This window comes from Acinonyx jubatus, chromosome C2 (assembly GCF_027475565.1).
Source record: "Acinonyx jubatus isolate Ajub_Pintada_27869175 chromosome C2, VMU_Ajub_asm_v1.0, whole genome shotgun sequence".
Taxonomy (NCBI): domain Eukaryota; kingdom Metazoa; phylum Chordata; class Mammalia; order Carnivora; family Felidae; genus Acinonyx; species Acinonyx jubatus.
Genome location: NC_069384.1, coordinates 56,850,348 through 56,873,990, shown reverse-complemented (window position 1 = coordinate 56,873,990; position 23,643 = coordinate 56,850,348). Strand labels below are relative to the sequence as shown.

Below are 23,643 nucleotides of genomic sequence, written 5' to 3'. Positions count from 1 at the left end.
TCCAAGGAACCATCAATCATTTGGATGAGAAAACTGAGGCTCATGGAGGTGATGTGACTTGTCCTTGATCATACCACTACTTTAATCATGACAGAGCTGAGACTAACACTCAGATGTCTTTAATCCAAGAAGATCTATGCTATAACTGTGCCAGATTAGAAAGGCACACACACACGCACACACACACACACAAACACACACACACACAGCACTTATGAAGACAGAAGAAATATATTCTTTGAGAGACAGACTTATTTCCTAATATAAAAATATTAATAACCACATAATACTACCATTTATATAAAACATCATGATTCATAAACATTATTATATTCTACTCATCACAACTCTAGGTAAGTAGGAAAAATATGAAAATATTATTCACATTCCATAGATGAAGCAACAAAGCTGTTGATGGAATTAAATGAATTGGGACATTTGTCTTTTGATTCTACAGCAAAGTGTAATATCTGCTTTATAATTCTATCTTAATGATTGGCCCAAAACATTGCTTACTCTTTAAGTGAACAAACTGCACACTTTGTAATTCACCAAAACCAAAATTGTTTAAGCAAAAAAGGCTTTAAAACTCAATGTATTTGATAGCTCTTGGCGGCTGAAGGTTAAGATCTATCCATACATAAGACTGGCATATACAATCTGGAGATGCAATTAAACGTCTAAGATTTTTTTGAATCTCTCTTTCAAGCACATTTCTTCAAAGACCTGCATTTTTAATTCAGAAGACAGGACAACATAATTTATCATTGTTATCATTTGGAATGATGTCTAATATATTTGTCTCCAACAGCCCCTTGACACTATACACCAAAATAGTACATTCTGATTAAACCATGGTCAGCTCACAAAGATCTAACAGTGTCTTTACTCTCATCCCTCAGACATTTTACATACGAGTAGCCGTAAAGATAGATACAAAGACTGACTCATACTGAATGTTGAACACAAGCAAAAAAGTTACCTACACTTTGTCAAGATAGGATGGTCTCTTTTTTCGAGGAGTCAGCAGCACAGTCACAAAGATAGCAATGATGAAAAGGGCAAGGACGGCTCCAATTACGGCGCCAGCTACGGCTATGGAGGAGGTCTGCTTAAATGGGACATCTGTAAAGTAACAAAAATCAGGCTTTTCAAACAATTTTAAAAAGAGTTCTTGAATTTGCACACCCTAATTTCTATAATGTGCAAAGACTGATTGAAGTTTGTTAGAGGACCTCAAATTTGATTCAGTACTTTTTGTAGGATTACGCTAACACCCTCCTTCCTTATGTCACCTTAGCACTCCAGCTTTCCTTTTTTTCAAGTTATGAAAATAATATCCCCAGTCAGATAGCAACGAGTGAATCTATTTTCTATGGTCAAATAATGTCTGGAGAAGAAACGATAGAGAAAAGGATGAAAGCTATTTTAAGTTCTTACTCTACAAGATAAAACATTTTTTCATTATTCTTTGAGTTAACCAACAATATATACATTTACCATTTTTTATTTGAGTGAAATATAAAAGAAGTTCTACTAAAGAAACTAAAACCTTCAAGGAGGGGCAAACCAAAGACACACAAAAAAAAATCCCAGATCTAATAAATATGGCAAAGAATGACACTGTATAAATTTTTAAATAGAGGTATTATAAAAACAGCACTTGTTGCAAATAATTTCCCTTAATTCATGAACATTTAATACAAAGTACACTTAAGACAGTGTCTCTACCACAAAATTAAATGGAAAATCTTCCCTATCCCCTGGATATAAACACACTACATAATTTCTAAATACCAGTTTCTCTTTCCCAGTCTGCACCACAAATTTTATAAAAAAGGATTTTAAAAACATATTTAGTAATTACCATGTCATACAATACTGAAAAATTAAGTCACCCTATTTTATGAACATCCAAATAAGGGAATGTATTAAACTATTGCAACTATATATTTTCAAATGTAAGTACTATGGATATGACAAAACAATCCTTATGTGCATTATTTTGACAATTTCAGCAACATTAATTTTGAGCAATTACAAAGTACCTTCAATATACACAATTTTGTTTTATCTTTCTAACCAGTAAGAAAGATGTTTAAGATAAACTTCTATATTGCAGTTCTAAAGTTAAATATTCTGCCCAAGGTCATTCCATCAACTAGTAGTAGAGAACAGAAAGTGAAATAAAGCTAGCTGGGTTAGGCTAGACGCCCTCATTATGCCCTTGTTGGGAGAAAACGTTTTTATACAATTGCACATCTAATGTAGACTCTCCTTTCGGGTCCCCTATGAAGAACTCTTAGCTTTCACTTAAATAGGCGTTCACATAGAGTTCTAAATAATTGCAATTACCATTGGGACCAGACATGGCAAGTTTAGAAGACATTAAAGCAGTTATCAGTTTTGAAATATGTTTCACAGACTTACCATCATAGTATTTCCATATAAATACATATTTAGAAGTATTTTCCAACTCTGTATCTATTAAAATGTGAGTTGCATGTTGTTTTAGATTCTTAAAAACTATATTTCCTTTCTTCCCAATTATAAAAATTTCTTTAGCAAACTACCAATTCTTTATTAATGAGTCATTTTATTAGTCTCATTCTAGACTAAAAACTTTACATCAATGAGTAGCAAGTAACTCATTTCAATAACTTTCAAACTTTCAATTAGGATTTAAAAATAGTAAAATATACAATTATTTTAAACAATATAACCAGTTTAGTCATTCAGGATCTTACTCTCATTTGCTAATACACCCAGTTTATCTTCCTATTGTTGCTCATTTCTCTAATCCCTACTACCTCCATTTGAATACGTGCTACGTGAGAAAAAGTTTGAAATCCAAGCCAGTCAAATAATACTCTGCTCTTGTCAATGTTTAAAGATTTGGAATGATCTAGGAGTAATTTCTACTCTATACGATCACTTTTCCAACCATATACATTATAGCTTTGTATTCAGTCTTTAAAAGTCCAACTGAAATCTATTAAGATTACATACCCACGGTCATGTGACCAAGGTCATATATATTTTCAGTGGCATAAATAAAAAATCCTTAAGTGTCAAATACGCTACCTATTCCACTAGTTTTCTAAAGGTTTTTCTTCAAAGGAAATCTTTCTTTTGCTGAGGGATCAAAAGCATCCCTATCAGTTTTGCCCAAGTGTACTGAATTCAAATTTGAGTGTTCTTATCTTGATGGTAAGACAAAGTTAATACCATATTTATAAAAATACTTTTAAATACTTCTGAAGTTATTTTTGAAAAACTCAGGTTACTCTTTGAATGTAAGATTTTCAATGTACAGATCATTATACATTCATCAAACCTCACACCTCCAAGAAAACCTCTCATTTAATCTTAATAAAGATATTAAATTTGGTAGTGTTTTGTAATAAGATATAATAATCACAGACTTTTCACATCCTAAGGTAATTTCCAACTCTGTACTATTTTTAATATCCTTAAGTAATTCTCAAGTCCAAATAGACACTATTTTCTGAACATTTAAATTATGGTCTATTTATCCACTTCTGTCCCATTAGTCTTATAAATCCTAGCTCTGGGACTCTGAGTTGACTTTGTATAGACTATGATGACTCTTCCTTCTATCTTAAATTGGGCATATTTATTTCACCCAGTTCCATTCATTCTTTATTCATATTTTTCCTTTCTTTTTTGTACACCTCTTCTTAGTATCAAACCAGGCTAGTAAGTACTGAAAAGAGCAAATCAAAGAAAAACTACATATGAATCCGTTTACCAACTGGATATTCTACAGAAGCAAATTGATTATGTTAAATACATAAATGGGATAGGTTTCATGTTTCCTTTTCTGATTCTTCTTCTAACTGAGAAAAAACAAAGAAGAATATATTTACGATATTAACCGGTGATGAACACTAGTATGAAAAGCAAAGAGCAAGCTGAAATTTCTTGTATTCAAGTCAAAGAATTTTAATGAAAATTGAGAATTTAGCTACAACACTGCCTCCTCCACATCTCTGCCCACATAATCTATTCTATATTACAATCAAACTACAAGGAGGAAATAAGCAAATGTATAAAAATTTGGCATTTTTAAACATTCAGCTAATTTACTGAATGAATGACATGACATTACCATCACCTGAGGAGACAGACTACTAAATCTTAACTATCTGCTTACAATCAGCAGAAAACAAAAGTGCTTTCCCCAATACAACAAAAGCTCACTGCCCATAATAGATATCATGCATATGTCTTCTAGGGAAAATGTTCAAAAATCTAACACATCATACCAAAAGAAACTTAATACAGACATAAAAATTTTCATTATTTTTGAAAAAAAATATACATATAACTACTAAACTGAATTTAAGTTTGTCTTTATTACTCTGATACATACGAATAAAAAATATGTTGAAGCTACTCAAATATGCTTACCTAATTCACATCTGACAAGATTTGAAAAAAATAAATACTATTCTACACAGCAAAACATAGCAACTTGCTAAAAACCACTTGAAACGGGTGAGTATAGAAATCTACAGGCCCTTTTCACACACTCAAACACCAAGACCTAACAATTAATGGAAATATTTTCCTTTATTAACTATTTTCCTTTATTACCTTCACCAAAACTTCAGTGGTTCTACTACCTGATTCACACATTAATGTGATACCCTACAAATTTATCTTCTCAACTTTTATTTGCCCTTATAATACATATCACTGTATCACCAATTTTTCCCCATAAATATATCTCACTTTTACTTTTCAATAGCCACTTTAAAATTTTTTTTTATTTTTTACATTTATTTATTTTTGAGAGACAGAGAGACAGAGCACAAGTAGGGGAGGGGCGGAGAGAGAAGGAGACACAGAATCTGAAGTAGGCTCCAGGTTCTGAGCTGTCGGCACAGAGCCCGAGTGGGGCTCGAACTCACAAACTTTGAGATCATGACCTGAGCTGAAGTCGGAAGCTTAACCCTCTGAGACACCCAGATGCCCCTCAATTGCCACTTTTAATGTTTACTTTTCCAATACACCTTCTACTTCATTATATCCATCGAAATATTTATCTCACTACTTTTTAATAAATGTCCTTTCTTTGGGTCGGGATGGTGTTGTCACCTCTCATTCAACAAATTACCAATAGTAACCTAACGTGTCAGGCACATGCTAAGTGCCAAGGATGTAAGGATGAATTTTACATAGTCCCTATCTTCACAGTAGAGAGCAAAATCCCTAAAGTGGGATCACAGAATCCATAAAAATATTTTTTTCCAATGTAGAGATTATTATCACTTATCCCCTTTTTTAGGATAAGTGATAATTACAAAATAAATGTGGTGCTAGTATATAATACACGGACTGGCACTGGTAGCTTCACTTAGTCCAAACGTCAGGTGTTCACTTGCTACACAAGGCATCTACAAGATCCCATGGATAGTACGGAATGGGATAGTTCCAGAATGAAATCAAACAATTACACATCCACTTTGTTGTCCCCTCTCAGCAGAGCCAGCATCTTGTGACACACTACGGATGTATGAGAGCTCAGCTGAGTGAAACAATAACTACCCTAGATTTAACGAACAGTAAGAATTTAAAGGAGGCCGACATGGACGCCCCGGGTGACAGAGGAACATGAGAGGATCTGTGCTAATCCATGTTATATACTAGGAAGCATTTATTCTTAATAGATGTCATTCCTGCAAAGAATTGGCAGAATGAAGAGAACACCAACTATGAAGGCACAAATAATGACAAAACCCCTTAAAACAGCAATGCAATTATCTTACTCTTAATACACAAATTTTATCAGTTACATTATGAAGCAAAACCATGGCCATATAATCAGTGATGAGTCAACCAAAAAACTGAAACACATTAGGAGGCCAAATAAAATAAAGATTTACATTCACTCTTATTAGCCATAAACCTCACACTAAACCCATACTGTGCTGAAATAATAGCTAATATTAGGGGTGAAGTTATTGTGATTAGCAAGACATCGAAAAAGCAAACATTCTGAACAGGAGACTAGCTCTAAAAACAGTAGTTGGGATGAAAACTGTTAAGGCTCCCAACAATGTCCTTCTTCCATTTAAATCCACTTGTTTTTGAGAAGTTGCATTTTAGCTACCAAATATCAAAATAAAAACCAAGTCTCAAAATATCTGAACATGGAATCAAACCTTTGAATCACTGAATCAAAAATACAAAATCATGATTAAAAAAACAAATGAAGCACATTCCCATCACATGGTTTGAGCTGGATCTTGAATGCAGTGAAGTGTAGAAAGGATATTTCAGGTAAAAGCAGTATGGTCATAATTATTCAGACATCAAAGCACACGGTATGGTAAAAGAAGAGAGCTAATAAACCTAGACATCAAGTAGGTTCCCTGTTAGATCTAGGCTTTGAGCATCTAATGACTGCTAATATCAAAAGAAAAGCAGGCATTACATGCCTTCTGATAGAAGATACCACCACTTAGGAAGTAATTTTGCCCCCCCACCCAAATTACACCTTAATCTTATCAAGGTTCTAGATCTGACAATTTACAGAAATTACAGAGGTACAACTGGCACAATCCAAACTGGGAGGCTGCAGGACACAAATGAAGCCATTTCTTCAACAAATAAATTGCAAGGGAAAAATCAAGGGAGTGGGGAATGCCTCATGGAGAACACATAGATTAAAATTATTAAAAATATCACAATGTATGGGTCACATTTAGAAACTAAAACTACAAAAAAAGTGATTAGAATTTGAACACTCATTGGATTCTTAATATTAAAGCATTTTTAATTTTTGGTACAAGAAATCTGTGGTTACTTTTCCTAAATGTTTCTACTCTCAGAGCTGTATGCTGATACATTTACAGATGAACTAAGGGCAGGGGGGATTATGTGAATAGGAATTTAAATGGAACAAGACTGACCATGAATTGATAATAAACAGAAGCAGGTACACTGAGGTTCATTTCATTATTCTGTCCTATTTTCATATAATTTCTCATAAGAAAATGTTTTTTAAAAAGAGAGCCCAGTCTTCTAGATCTAGTTACCTCTGGCTTTTAGACCAAACTGTCCCTTCAAGACTAGGTGTTTCCTGAGATATTTCTCATAACTGAGACTGTGAAATTAGATATCATGTCTATGTAGAAATATCATACATGTAAGGAAATAGGCCTTGTATTATTTTCTCAAGTTTTAAAGATATTTTAAAGTTATCTTACTAAACTCACTTTCACTCTGTTTCACCCACAGTACCTAGCCAGAACAGCAGCAAAAAAGGTAAGTAATCTAGGATAAATCAAAATTGAACCAAGTTTTATTCTCATAAATTGAAATGAAAATGATAAACCAACTATTATCAAGGTTCAAGAAATGACCCCTAAGGATATATACATCAAAGGCAAACCTATCCCTACTCAACTCAAAGTAGATAGGTACAAAAATCAAAACAAAAATAAAAAAAATAAAACTGCAGCTAACTGGAATGGAGAAAACAAATACTAAATAGAAAGCATTTTTAAAAACATAGAATAGTTGATACCCTGCGTACACTATTACAGAGATTCTTTCATGCATAAGTTTTCATTAGAATAACAAGAGGGAAACCAAACTTAATCCACACTGTATGCTATTTAAAAATAAAAACAAAACAACTGCTGCTTGCCTTAAATAATTTAAAGTTTAGGAAAGCAAGTATTATTTTAAACATAAGAGATATGAGACAGGGAGGTGATTACAATCAGAAACAATGGCATTTACAATGAAAGCAGTAATAAGTGAAAAGCCCTAAATGCCAACTTACAAAACATCTCATGAAATGTTCATTCCAAATAAAAAGCCAGTATGTAAAATTTAATTTATGTTAAAGTTGCAGCAAAAATATTCAAAATTTGTTTTAACTGCTAAGCCTGGAGAAACAGATAATTCATGATTGTGGAGAATGTTATTCACAATGTGTATAGGAAATAGGAATTAAGTAGTCAATTAAAAATAAATCCTATAATGGCTAACCTACCAACTTAGATGCTCCCTCAAATTTTAACTATGTCCTTTAACCTTATATAATCTTGTTTGGGAAGAGAAATAAAAATAGGTTTTGAATTCCCACAAAAACTTCATTAGTTAAATATAAGAAACTGGGTTATACACACAACACACACACACACACACACACACACACACACACACGCACACACTCTTCAGCAGATAATATAACAAGGAGAAAGGTAATACAGAGATATAGGCTTGTTATAGAAATATGCCTCTATAAAGAATTTTTTAAAAACTTTTATTTAAAGATTTGTTGCATGGCTATTAGGGGCTACCACCTGATAAATAACTTGGTAAAAAAACAAAAACAAAAACAAAAAAACCACTGATACAAATCAAATTAAAATTAAATCCAAACTCCATATACCAAAAATTTGAGAAAGGAGCATATTCTTATGGATGATACATTTCCAATTAACAAGCAAACAGAAAAGAACAATTAAATCTGTAAATCATTCCTCTATTTGAATTAAAAATTCAATATGCGTACCATTTCTTCCTTTCTTATATTTTACACAATACTCCCACACATTCACAACTTCTTATTCATATATCTTTAGTATTTACCAAAAGCAATTATCAAACTCAAATCAGATGTTTTCACATATGAAAGTGTTACATTTATCTCAATTTTTGCACTCATACATTGTACTTCCTACAAGCCCTTCTGCTAAACATTTAGCTAGGGTTATCTCTAGAAAACGTTGCTATATATGGCTATCAGAAGTAATACTTACTACTGAAAAACCTTAATGGTTTCTTTAATGTCAGACTTATCAAATAGAAACCTTTTAGGCACATCGTAAAATACTAAATATTTCAACTATAATGTACTTCTCAAACGTAACTTTTAAAGTTAACCCCTAGCCTATTAAAGTTTTAATATATTTTAATAAAAATGGCAGGACAAAATAAAAGTTGCATTCATCATCCCTGCATTACTGAAATATTTTAACCAGTGTGAAGGAAAACCCTAAAGTGAATACAAAAATGAAAAGCCAGTTCAAAGAATAAAAAAAAGAAACATAAACATCGTCAAAATAAAGTAAAACATTCTATCTTTTCCAAAAAAAATAAAAGGATTTTCCTACGTACCTATCAATTAGCTGTGTACATCACTGATATCCAAAAATTAATTTAACAAAAGTTTATTTGATATGACTATTCATGTTCACAAATAAGTCTCTATGTACAGTAAATAAACATAAAGTTCTAATAAACAGCAGTGCAATGCTTCAGAGAGTCTAGCTAGTACCAGCTTCTTAAAATTTTGAAATCTTAGTTTGTCAAATGATTTATATTAAGGATACAGAAGGTATCAAACATTCACTTGCCGTTTTCCATGTCATCCTCTCCCATCATAAAATAAAACAGAAAAAAATAACAACCCTAAACACACAATGGCCACAATATAAAAGGAAGGTCATAATCACTAAGCGGATATTTGCATTTTTGTAATACAGTTCTTAAAATATAATATTTCCTTCAGATTATACTCAAGAACCACTGAGATTTATACAGTGATTATTCGGCTCAGATTCATATAGCATTTCAAACCATTGTTCTAAAGATGAAATTGTGAACAAAAAGCCACAAATTCCTACCTTCTATGGCAAGAAATTTTAGATCCATCTTTCTTGTGGCCATATGAGTGCTGGTATTTAAATTAAAAAATAAAGTCCACTTTAATCACAGGGTATTATCAATAAAATTTTGCTTCCAATGACTTGGACCAAAGAGTCTTAATATTTGCATATCAGTGGTTAATTCTATTAAAACCACATATTTTTTAACAAGATACCAGTGAGCTTACCTGTGTCCTTTGCTGATATTACAGTCTTATACTACGTGTGTAAGTGGGAAGAGAAATAAAAGAGGTTTCTAATTTCCACAAAATACTGATAGTCAATAGAGAGGAAATTATGTTACGATTGTTTAGAATAAGGCCTTGACTACTCGGAAAATTCTATGAACATGTTAGAATTTTGTCTTATAAAACATTCCTTTAGATTCAACAAGGATCATCAGGAGTGGAGTGGTTGGGGGATTAAAAAAAAAAAGTACCTACTTTGCCTTTTTATTAACAAAATAATTTATTTATGATTCTCCTACTAACCACTTCGATTCCTGGCAAAATACCTAAGGCAATTCTACACAGTCCTTTTTTTTCAAATGAATCATCAACAGAAAACAACATCTTCTTTGGGCTTCAAAATAGTTGTCATCATTACAATTTTATAGGACTCCACTGTAGAAGCAATTTAATTACCTCACAAAGAAGATCCACATTTGAAGATTTAGGTAACATTTCGTTTTCAAAAGATACATGATTTTTGGAAAGAATAGACTTAATGAATTATGCAAAAAACAAAAACAAAACAAAAAACCTTATGATGTTTCCAGTTTTAATTGGAAAAACAAAAATCTTGAAACAAATACATACATTTAGGAGGAAGAGGGGGATGATTTGCCAATATACATCAGCAAGTGCTAGTGACTGGTTCTATAATTCATATTTTTCTCATTAAACCTCAAATTTACAAGTTTATTCTAATTTTTCTGTATATTTACCCGTTTGAACAACATTCACTATTAGATAACTAAAACAAGATGGGCTAGAAAATTCTCTGTATGGATTTTTGGCTGACGTATCTCATTTCTAAAAACTGTACTCCAATACTAATTTGCCCACATTTTTCCATATACTGAAATGCCCTTTCTGAACTATATTTAACTGCGTACCATCTTTTCATTATTATTCTTATATTTAGGACATAAAGCATTCAAACAGAACTACGTATGCCACTTAATGTACCCAAATCCATGTTCATATGACATTATAAGAACTGTCCTCCAGAGATGAAAAAAATGTAATAATTATGTTTAAAAGGCATGTTTTTATTACAACTCTTGTATGTATTTTGGACAAAAATACTGACCAGCTAATTAGGCTCTTCCACACAGCATGTTCACTGAGTTTACTACCACAGTTTTAGTGCAACAAAATATCTTTGAAAAGCCACTCTACAGTAATTATGGCAAGGCTCATTAAAATGCAGAGGTAAAGATTCCATTTATATAGAAACTTAGAAAACAATGTTTGAAAAGGAAAGATGTTTTATCAGGCTGAATATTTTGTTTTGTATACTAAAAATATATATAAACATTTCTTGAATTAGTTTTATAGTCAATTTTCATGTAGTATCATTTAGTGGTGATAAATTTTGAGAGGTATATGTTTAACAAACATTATACTTGAGATTATAGTCTTAGGTAAACATTTAATACACAATGCCAAGGTAGTTTCCTTTTTTTTTTTCCTTTTTAATTTTTGTACCAAAAAAGTCATACATTTAATGTTGACATTTCTTCTTACCTGTGTGCCTCAGACCAATAAAGTACTCTGCATTAAAATTTAAATCTTGAGACAGTAGTACAGCATTGAAAAAAAATTGTAAAGCAGCTCAGATACATTGAACCCAGATTTTACATTTTCATTTGTCAAATTAGAATATAAAAAGTAAGCTTGAAAATCAAGTTGAAAAAGCTTATTCTTCCTCAAGAAAAAGTATGAACAATCTGAAAATGATCAACCAGTATGAATGAAACATTGTACATAGGTAAGTCACGTTTAGTGGTTGCTAAACATACCACTCCCTCCTGGAAATTACGGAACCGTCTACATGTGAAACTAAGTCATCTTCATTGTCGTCATAATGTTCATCGCTGACAAACTTCATTCCCATTTTTAGATCTTCATAATAATCCATTGGTCTTTCAAACCTACTGAGATTTTCTACATTGTTCCACTGCGTTTTTTCAGGCTCTTCTAAATAGTCTTTCCGTATTAGATTGTTCACTGGATTTTTGTTTTCTTTTTTCACACTGTCTGGGTAAGAATCAAGCTCATCTTGTTGGAGAACATCTATTTGTGATTCTTTTTGCATATCTGATGGTGGAATGTAGTTCTTGGCGAAGTAGTCTCCACGAAACGTCCGTCTTCTCCTATAGCAGAATATTCCAGCCAAAACACTCACAAGTACTATGAAGAGAGCCCCACCCACTACACTAGCAATGATTGTGCCAATTGTGTCATCCTTAATTGTTGCCAAAGTTGACAATGGGAAGGGCAATTTTTTTGGTTCTGTTGCTAGATCCTCGATGTCAGCAGTTGAGGGATGCCACTGAATTGTAGGCTGAAGGGTGGTAGTGGTAGGAGGATCTAATGGAAACAGTAAAGATAGACAAGACACAGAAAGGCAAAGAATGTCAATGCAGGCTGATTTGGCAGCAAGTTGAAAAGACAGCACAGTTAATGAATATATATTCATAGTAATAATAGTTTTTCATTCTTAAGATCAGAATGTGGTGGTACTTACATATTTTTAAAAAATAAGGAAACTGGCATTTAGTCAGTTACCAATGAGGTAAAAGGAATATAAAATGGTCTATGATGTAAATCCTGAATTACTCTATTCCAAGCTTTAGCATGATCTTGTACTCCAAGGAATACTTTTTTTTTTTTTAATAAAGAATATTACTTAAATGTCCTATATACAGCTGGCTTAAGAATTACGATACCAAAAAATTAAGTAATCCAAATGTACATTTTCTTAGCCAGAAGAACAAAGAAATAAAATGAAAGAATAAAAAAATTAAAGTATGTTTCTTAATATCCATATTTACCTAATTTTATTTTTGTGAGATCTGAACTTATCTTTAAAAGAATGAAAAACTATAGATTCTTGTTAAGTGGCCGTAGTATAAGCTGTTGGCTTAATAATTCTCTCAAAAATATTTTCCTTAAGTAAAGAGAACTTTTAATTTTTAGGAAGGACATATGTAGTACATATCATTCTTTAGTAATTTGAAAATAAAAAGCATACATTTAAACTGTGTTAGCCAAATGGGCTATATCATCAAATGAAACTAACAAAAACAAAGTAAAAACATGTTATAAAATGTTATAAAAATGCCATCGCCATGTCTATATCCCATGGGTAAGATATCTGAACATTTAGGAAATTGAAGAATTTCAACCGTATCTGTAAAATTTATTGTCACATCACTTAGTATGAAGTATCAAAGAGCAGCTAATATTTTAGAGAGAACATTCTAATAATACTTAAATATTAGATGCAAATGATCCTGTGTATTGCCATTAGATTATAGAGTAAATAGCCATTAATATTAAAAAGCAACTAAACATAAATAGTAAAAATTAAAGATTGGTTAATTCTCAATTAAGTGGTATTTGTAGGTCATGTTATATAAACTCTAGAGTTTGAAGAAAGGATGAGTTAAAAAATCTTGAATTTCTTCTTTGATAAAAAACAAATGACCCGAATGGTAATCTCCTACAATTAATTTTTAAATGAGTGGTACTGATAGAGCTTTTAAAAAAAATGATTGTTAGAAAAATACTAAATCTACATGGGTAAGTTATTCTAAAATTACAAGCTAAAGAAAAATACTTACTGAAACAGGTTTCATCACGGAATGCCATATGTATAGAATGTGGTAAAAATTTAGCAAGTACAATATAAAATTTAACAAGTACAGTATAACTAATTTCCTATGAGTTTAAACCAATATAACAGGCAATCCTGTCAAGTACTTTGAAGTGAGTATTAGTCATCATATTATATGTAAGTAAATCAAGAGGAGTTTTAATTTGTAAGAACATATTATTCACTAGCTGAACAAACTCAATCCTAAAAAAAATTGTGGAATTGTAGAATCATTTGTAGTATAAAAGTAGTAAAAAGTAAAGCCTCCTATCATATAATGCGACCTCACAGAACCAGGATATTAAAAAATTAAATTAATTAATTAAAAATTAATCATTTGTAAGGCAACTCATGAGAAAAAGAAAAAAGTACAATAAACTGGCATCACCAGGTTTAAACAGAAGTACAAATCACTGAAATAATTATTTGTAGTTCACACATTTTTGTGCACACAGATTTTAAGTTTTTGATAGGTCTTAATGAAATGCCACTTTTCTCAGAACAGTGCATATACCTGAGCTCTCACCACCACAAATATATATAACTCATTATTTTTACTAAGTATCCTTAAAAAAAAAATCACTGACATTTATTTCTACTTGCAACATTCTTTGTGAAAACACAGATGGATGACTACTACTTAACTCAGATTTAACAAAATACAGCTTTCAGAAAATCTAACTACCAAAAAAAAAAAAAAAAGTAACAACAACAACAACAGCAACCTACTTAAAAATTTTATTTAATTTTGTCAGTGGTTCTAAAAATTTTTTAACCTGCCATCCCCTCCTCAAACACTGCTAAAAATAGCATAGCCTCACTATTATGATTCCGTGAAAGAGGGACTGTTGCCAATACTTATTTTGTATTTTAAGCAATGGACATATGACAATGTACCCAAAACATTTATTCATGCTTTCTAATTCTTGCTCTGCTCCAAGATAATTACAATGAGAGTTAGAATTTGCGTAAAGAAACAAAAGGACTACTGTGTAATCATTAACAGCTACTTATTTATCGTAATTTAAAATCCCTTCCAACAGCATTCCTTATTTTTTCAAACATTGTTTTTTGATATTATTTGTAGAATGTGTGATAAATGAGCATGTAACAAAAGTAATCAACTAGTAGAGACTCAGTTCTCTACAGTCACATGAAGAAATTCGTTTTTCAAATTAATGAGTTCTGCCAAATAGGAAAACAAATAGTGCAGTAAGGCCTCTGTAGCTACAAAGCATATTTTAGCCTAATAATTACTGTGCTAAAATAATTAGTTGATTTCTTATTTCTTTTACACTTATATGAATTGTTTAAACAAAATCTAGGAATTTTAAAGTTTAAAGATTGCTAGTTAGGTGTGGATTCTTATGCCAGATATTATGCCTAGGTCCTAAAATCAACAGGATTCAAAAGTCAAGATTTGTATACCAATATACTTTGAGTTTATGGCATGGGGGAATGTATGTGATACATAAAAATTTGCTTCTCTAACTATAGACGCTGGCGAGGATGTGGGGAAACGGGAACCCTCTTGCACTGTTGGTGGGAATGCAAACTGGTGCAGCCGCTCTGGAAAACAGTATGGAGGTTCCTCAAAAAATTAAAAATAGAACTACCCTATGACCCAGCAATAGCACTACTAGCAATTTACCCAAGGGATACAGGAGTGCTGGTGCACAGGTGCACATGTACCCCAATGTTTATAGCAGCACTTTCAAGAAGAGCCAAATTATGGAAAGAGCCTAAATGTCTATCAACTGACAAATGGATAAAGAAGATATGGTTTATATATGCAATGGAATACTACTTGGCAATGAGAAATAATGAAATCTGGCCATTCGCAACAACGTGGATGGAACTGGACGGTATTATGCTAAGTGAAATAAGTCACTCAGAGAAAGATACCATACGTTTTCACTCGTATGTGGACCTTGAGAAACTTAACAGAAGGCCATGGGGGAGAGGAAAGAGAAAAAAAAGTTACAAACAGAGAGGGAGGCAAACCATTAAGAGACTCTAAAATACAGAGAACAAACTAAGGTTTGATGGGGGGCAGGTGAGAGGGGAAAGTGGGTGATGGGCATTGAGGAGGGCACTTGTTGGGATGAACACTGGGTGTTGTATGGAAACCAATCTGACAATAAAGTATGTTAAAAAAAAATTGCTCCTCTAGTCTCAAAGAGAAGTAAGAAGTATCAGGGAAAAACACACGCCAAAAACAACTAGAAAAACACAATTTCCAGCAGTCATTTAGTACTGTATGAAGATTCACTGTACCTCCATGAGGAATAACTGAAGTTGAATATTGCAATCTTGGATCAATCACATCTTCCAAAATCTTACACTTAGCAATGTGGATGAACTGTATTAGAAAATTACAACTTCCCTCAAACAGTTGCTAACTCTACTCTGGTCTGACTAGATCTTTTAGTCTCCAGTCATAAGATATGTTCCTTTTATAAATATTTTAAAAAATCATTTCTGAAATTGTAAAATACCAATTTTAATACTGAGGTAAATATTTTTTTTTCCCTAGAGGGAAAAGGATTTATTTATGTAACTTACAATAAAAAAGATCAACAACTTGATTGTTTGCTCTTAGTGAATTATGGCTTTTTATTCTGATAAAAGCCTACTAGGCTTTATTAGTCATTTTGGAAAGGCAGTAGTATATCTAGGATACTTAATATCCTCCAAGAAGTTCTCAGCAAAATTAACTAAACTCAACATAGTATACTGTATTAAATATTAAAGACTCTGGATAGAAAGGCAAAGTCTAATTCTTGATGATGGCTTAAAGAAAAGCATCTTATAATGCTATCTTTCTGAAGTACTTAGCAATAATTAACTGATTTTTCATATTTACCCAATATTCTATTCCCCCTCTTATGAGACTTAGAAGAGGATGATCAAAAAATGTGCACAGTTTATCACCAGTGTTATGTTCTTTACCTTGTCAAAGAAAATAAAGATACATAAAAAGCACATTCTGGAGTTTTAATTTTTTCCTGATGGTTTTCTTCTCAAACAAATATTTTCATTCATGCAAGAAAAGTTGACTAAACACCTATCACATGCCAAAAATTATTGCAGATGGTGGGGATATAGTAGTGATTAAAACAGATGAAAGGACTTATGTTCTAATAGAAGTAAAAACAGCATATAAATAAAATATGAACATTTATGTGGCAATAAATATTGTAGAGAAAAATAAGGCAGAGAAGGAGACAGAAAGTAGTAAAGGGGTGAGAAAAAAGTTTCAATTTTCAGTTTTAAATATAGTTATGAAGGTGATACTTGAGCAAAGACCTAAAGGAAGTGAGGGAAAGAGGTGTAAGGATATCTAAAAAGCTTTCCAGCAAGAGCAACAACATGTCAAAGACTCTCGAGGTAGCAATGTGCCTGTTATGGTCAAAGAATAGCAAGGAAGCTAGCAACAAGGCCAAGGGAGCAAGAGATATAATAAAATATGAAGTCAGAGAGATAATCTAGGACCAGAGCATGTACAGACCCTTGTAATATAGTCATTGAAAGATTTGGTTTAGTTGAGGGTAAAATGAGAAGTCCATGAAAGGTTTGCAGGAGAGAAATGACATGATCTGACATGCCCTTTGTAAGGATCATTCTGGCTGCTCTTCTGAGGATAAATTAAAAGTAGAAAGAATAAATGGCTGTTTTAATTGTGAAGTAAGGGTTGGGGCACCTGGGTGGCTCAGTAGGTTAAGTATCTGACTCTTGATTTCAGGTCAGGTCATGATCTCAGGGTTCATGGGAGCAAGCCCTTCATTGGGCTCTATACTGACTGCACAAAGCCTGCTTGGAATTCTCTCTCCCTCTCTCTTCCTCCCCTGCTCCACACACACACATTCTTTCTCTCTCTGTCTCTCTCAAAATAATAAACAAAAAAACAAATAGTGAAGTAAGGGTTGCTGATGGCCTGGGTCAGAATACTCACAACAAAAGTGGAGACATAGTAAGGTTCTGCATACGACATAATGGAAGATCTGTTGATGGACTGGGTGAGATATGAGAGAACAACTGAAATCAAGAATAAGCATCAAGGTGCTGGTGAGGATGTGGAGAAACAGGAATCCTCTTGCACTGTTGGGACTGCAAACTGGTGCAGCTGCTCTGGAAAACAGTGTGGAGGTTCCTCAAAATACTAAAAATAAGAGCTACTCTATGGCCCAGCAATAGCACTACTAGGAATTTACCCAAGGAATTTACCGTATGCTGATGCATAGGGGCACATGTACCCCAATGTTTATAGCAGCACTACCAACAATAGTCAAATTATGGAAAGAGCCTAAATGTCCATCAACTGATGAATGCATAAAGATGTGGTTTATAGATTCAATGGAATACTACTTCGCAATGAAGAAGAATGAAATCATGCCATTTGTGGCAACGCACATGGAACTGGAAGGTATTATGCTGAGTGAAATAAGTCAGTCAGAGAAGGACAGATATTATATGTTTTTACTCATATGTGGATCTTGAGAAACTGAACAGAAGACCATGGGGAAAGGGAAGGGGGAAAAAACAGTTACAAACAGAGAGGGAGGGAGGCAAACCACAAGAGACTCTTAAATACACAGAACAAAGTAAGGGTGGATGTGGGGCTGGAGGAGAGGGGAAAGTGGGTGATGGGCACTGAGGATGGCACTTGTTGGGATGAGCACTGGCTGTTGTATGTACGCTAATTTGACAACAAATTATATTCATAAAAAAAAAAAAGAATAAGCATCAAGGATTAAACCCTGAGTAAATGTAAGGATGGAGTTACCAATGACAGAAGAAAGCAGGGAGACTGTTAGAGGAAGAGGGCAAGGGGCAGAAGATCAGGACCTCAGTTTTGAATGTTAAGCCATAAATGCCTATTATATTTCTACAAAGAGTTAGTGATCTTTAATAGGCAGTTGGACACGTAAGTCAAAAGTACTGGGAAATGGACCCACAATGCCAAAAGATATAAATTTAGGATATCATCAACAGAATCAGTATATATAAGAATGCCCAAATTGAGCCTCAATATTTAAATGATTACATAATAATACACTGAGCCTGAGATTTACAAATAATATCCCATACCAAACTATACAACAGAAACACAAACAAAAAGTAAGCCTTCCTCGGGTAACTACGTTTTAAATATACATTCCCTGTGGCATTAAGATCCTTTAAAAAAAACAAAAACAAAAACAAAAACAAAAACCTTTAAGGAAAGAAAGGGAGACTAATAAACTAATATTTAATCTCAATCTGATTTCCACCAAAGCACTGCTGCTGGCAGAAAGGGCTAGCAAGGGATGTACACAGCTCTAAGCTTCCTGTGAGATTCATGCAAAAATATATTTGCATCATGCCTATCATGTGCCAGGCGCTAAGTGCTGAGTATTCAATGGTAAATGAAGTAAATGCAAAATGCTTAAATGTGAGGATGAATAATAAGTACACAAGTTAAGCATAAAACTAAAAATTGTGGGAAATGCTAACAGAAAATAATATGAGGGATTGTTCCTAGATTGAGGGATCAAAGATGGAGAATATAACATTGAAGTAAGTTTAAAATTCCTCTAAAAATCTAACTTACTTAGTTTTAGATCAGAACAGAGATAAAAACCTTAGCTATATCCACTACATATTATGTATTTGTATTACCATACAAACCTGCTTTTCTCAGGGTTCTCTTCCTTTTTCCTTTAATTTTCCATTTTTTTAGACATGAAGATTGCTATATTCTTATAGTCAATAAGGAGATGCTCGAAATATTTTATATAATTTTTACAACTGAGCATTCCATTAATAATTTGTTATAGCCACACCCATGAATAAATGTATTTTTAGCTCTAACAGTATTTTGTGAGTATCCAAATTTATATATTCAGTCAAATGAACAGAAATGTTCCTTGTAAAATAAATGGGATGTGAAAAATCTAAGTTCTCAGTTGCTTAAGGCCTGGTAATAAGAAACATCTTAAATTTTATTTCATTAGCACATTTTCAATAGCATTCCTACTTAACCTCTCAGTATTCCAATATGATAGAGTTCCATATTGAGTGACAAAGTATGTTCTTTAATAAGCCAGGTCATCAAAGTCAATATCCCATTTTATTTGAGACACTTGTGTTGAGAGTGACAACCAAAAACAAATAAACAAACAAACCCAGTGTAAAGATGCTCTCGGTGTAAAGATGAGAGAACCTAGAAAGGTACACACTATCTATAAAAGGAATACTTAATACTATGTAACTGAAAAATTAACTATATGCAAAGGTCTTAAAATGTATATAAGCTTATTGCATAGACACTTTGACATTTCTTTAAGTAATGGCACTTTACATATGTGTTTCAGGCAGGGCTACTTTATTATATCTCTTTTAGATTATTTGGAAAACCTCACACTGAGGAATTTGTACCTTAGCAAATATAAATTGCCAATGAGAACATAGTGTTATTATTACTGCTGTTACAGGAATAATTTCATTAACTCATTTGACCAGTAGATAGTAACTTACCTGAAATGTAGATGACCTTTTGATCACTCCTTTGACCAAGGGAATTGGTCACTTTACAGACATAAACACCAGAATAATTGAAAGTCAATGGATGGACAAAATGAAGAGTATTGTCTGAAGCCAATAAACCATCAGGCCACTGTCCATCTAACCTAGATTTTAAAAAGCATGAAATTATTTTATGTATCGTCAGACTTTATTCACAGACAGCTATTTAAATAAGATACCACACTTTTGAGATATTAGTAAAAGAACTGGCATTCTTTAGGTAAAATTCACTATGAAATGAAAGTATGTAAGATGTGAATTGTCAATAAAAATGAACAGACAAAAATCCACGAAGAATACCCACTCTTTCAGGAAAAAAAAAGTAAATAAATAACCATTCTTTCAAAATACTAAATGACAGAAGTGGAAGTAGGCCAACATATTAGAATGGGAAAGAAGGAGAGAAAAAATTATGTGATTTTAAGACTCAAATTCAGAAAATTGGAAAATTAGAAAAATGTATTATTTGAAGACATACAGTATCAAAGGAATTACAAATAATTCTCAGTGAATACATCAATTCATGATATATCTATAAATTCCTTAATGGAAAGCCAACTCATTTAAGTACATAGTAATGTTTTAGCACCTTCTGTAACATATTTAAACAGCATTATTTCATACTGAGCAAATTTATACTATGCCCCATCCAAAGAGGATTAGTTTCTAAAGCATCAAAAAGGGTCTTCTTATAAAATAATCTCAATTTTAAGGTGGGCATCTGGGACAGTAAAAACCAAGACACCATTTTGGCATCAATAAAAACTTTTTAAAAATAGATGTCTATACTAATTTGACTCTAAGACATCCTGTTATACATTAGCATAAACCACAATAAGAATAAAATCCCACTGCAACTCTAAAGCCATTCACTGCAATAGAACTAAGTATACCGTTATACATCATATCGCCAAATTTAGGGTACCAAAAAATACACCAATTTATTTTGAAATTATTTCTAAAGTCCATGAGTAATTTTTTATTTCAACGTTTTATTTATTTTTGGGACAGAGAGATACAGAGCATGAACGGGCGAGGGGCAGAGAGAGAGGGAGACACAGAATCGGAAGCAGGCTCCAGGCTCTGGGCCATCAGCCCAGAGCCCGACGCGGGGCTCGAACTCACGGACCGCGAGATCGTGACCTGGCTGAAGTCGGACGCTTAACCGACTGCGCCACCCAGGCGCCCCGTGAGTAATTTTTTTAAGAGGACAAAAAGTCAAGTAAACCCAGGCACTCAAGTATTATGGTTTGAACTAAGATTTTCAAAAAGTCCATTCATTCATTCACTTGGCTATCCACTACTTAGTTACCAGTAGCTTACTACTAATCATACTCTACTCTGTTAGTGCTGCTGAGATTCACAAGTAAATAAGATCAGGTTCTTGCTTTCAATGATCTAAGTATATAGTAGAAGACCAACAACTAATTACAAAGGGAATAAGAATTAAAAAAAGAAAAACAATAAAAAGGTAGAAAGAAACAAAACCAACACTGGACCATAAGAGGAATGATTTTGTTCTTCAAATCCCAGGGTAGTAGATAAAAGAACAATCAAAATCTTTTACAGTGCTGGAACTTCAATTTAGCACTGAAGAAAAAAGATAATATTCTCGCATGGCTTAAAAAACAGAAACACCCAGCCTTCTTCTAAGAAGACTTTGAAAAGAACACTAGTACAAGCACACGCTTTCAAAAGGCGAACATTTTCTAGGAGGGTGAGAATGAATATGGAGTGTATAAATCTTATCAATTATCTCTCTGCACTTTGAGGCCCAAATTCTAATCCCTTTAATTCTGAGAAATAGAAAAATGGCTTATAATCCTTTAAAGTTGCTTATTCAAATAAGCCATAGTCATAAAAATCTAAATATCACATTAAACTCACAGCAAATGACATGCTAAACACTTTCTATGCTATTTCACTTATGCTACTTCGTTTATATTCATTGTCTCCTCTACTCTCACAACTCTATGACATACTTTTATCAGTGAGGAAACAAAATTAGAGAGATTAGGCATCATACTCAAAAAGACATCTAGGAATGGAACTCAGAATTGTATAACTTTTAAAAATAACCTATCACACATCTTAACCAAAGACTGTTTCTCACTTTTAGGAAAATGTAAATGAAAAAAACCTTCTCTACTTTAAAAACTGTATCTTTGCTTAAAGACAACAGATGTATCAAATATACTGTTTCCTTGCTCCCACAAAATCCCACCTAAAACAAGGGTAAAGGAATTGAAAGCTATTAAAAAATCCACAAAGAAAAACAAAACAGGAGACACAATTCATCAGACAAGATGTTTCAACAAACTTTCAGAAGACGGAAAAGAGATGGCAAAAACAATACATGCTTTAAGCCATTCAATCAAGATTCATTTTTATCTCCAGGGGACAACTGGCATGTCTGGAGACTACAGGGTTGGGGGAGGGGGGGCATGGTTTGAGGCCAGGGATGCTGCTAAACATACTGCAATTCACAGGACTGCTTCCCACAACAAAGATTTATCCAGCCCCAAATGTCAATAGTGCCAAGGCTGAAAAACTCAACTCTAGGCTGAAGAAGTGCTTCCAGAAGGCATATGAATGGGAAGGCAGCCAATGTGCTCCAAAGAACCCAAGATTTGGAGTTTGACTCACTGTACTACAGAAAGCCAGAGTGAAGCAGAGGGCTAAGAAGTAATGAGATTAGTTGAAAGTTGAAAAAAAATAATGGACTCCTCTCAACTCTGTACAGATACTAGACACTTTTGATTTAGAAATAAGAATGAATTAAAAAAAGAAAGAAGAATGAATTAATATATACTCAATAAAAAAAAAAACTGAATGGCCATGAAAAAAAAAGACTTTCACTCTTCCTAAGTGACATCTGAAGCTTCTCCGGGCAAAGAATCCTCTCTACCTGATCACTCTAAATGGAATCTACTAAGGAGTAATTCCCACTCTAAAGACAGGGTTTCCACTCAGCATTTTATTTTAATACATCACTGTGAAACGACTGGACAACTGAGAAAATTAAGGAATATCTACAAAATGAAAGACCAAACAAAAAACAAAAGAACTTGAAGCAGAAAAAAACTCTCTGAGGAAATAACATTAGTACTGTATTCTTGGGAAAAAACAAAAAGACATTATATCCATAAAATAAGAAAAAAATGCTATGAAAAGAACAGAGAAATAAGAAAATGCTCTTAGAAATTAAATACACCCCCCCCCAAAATGTTTTAAATCAATAAGTCAGTTAGGGAAAAAAAAATCAAGGAAATCTAGGAGGAACAAAACATTGTTTGAAAAATAAGAAAGGATATTTAGTATACAAAAAATAGGTCTGGTAAACCAAAAAAAAAAAAAAAAACAAGAGGGAAATGACCAAAAAGATGAGAAAATTATACACAGTTGACAGATACAAGTCTCAAGACTAAAGGGGGGCCCTAAATACTGACAAAAATGAGTGAAAATCTTTGTATAACAGTTTGAAATTTCACAGATAAAG

General features: G+C 32.9%; 1 protein-coding gene across 1 annotated transcript in view; it reads right to left on the bottom strand.

Annotated features, from left to right (window-relative positions):
- Positions 1–23,643, bottom strand: part of NECTIN3 (nectin cell adhesion molecule 3) — a 126,675-nt gene that overhangs the window by 52,335 nt on the left and 50,697 nt on the right. The window contains exons 5-6 of the mRNA XM_027077684.2: positions 20,097–20,248; positions 987–1,125 (exon numbers count right to left, since the gene is read on the bottom strand). Coding sequence (XP_026933485.1) covers positions 987–1,125; positions 20,097–20,248 — 291 coding nt within the window. The remainder of the gene's footprint in view (positions 1–986; positions 1,126–20,096; positions 20,249–23,643) is intronic.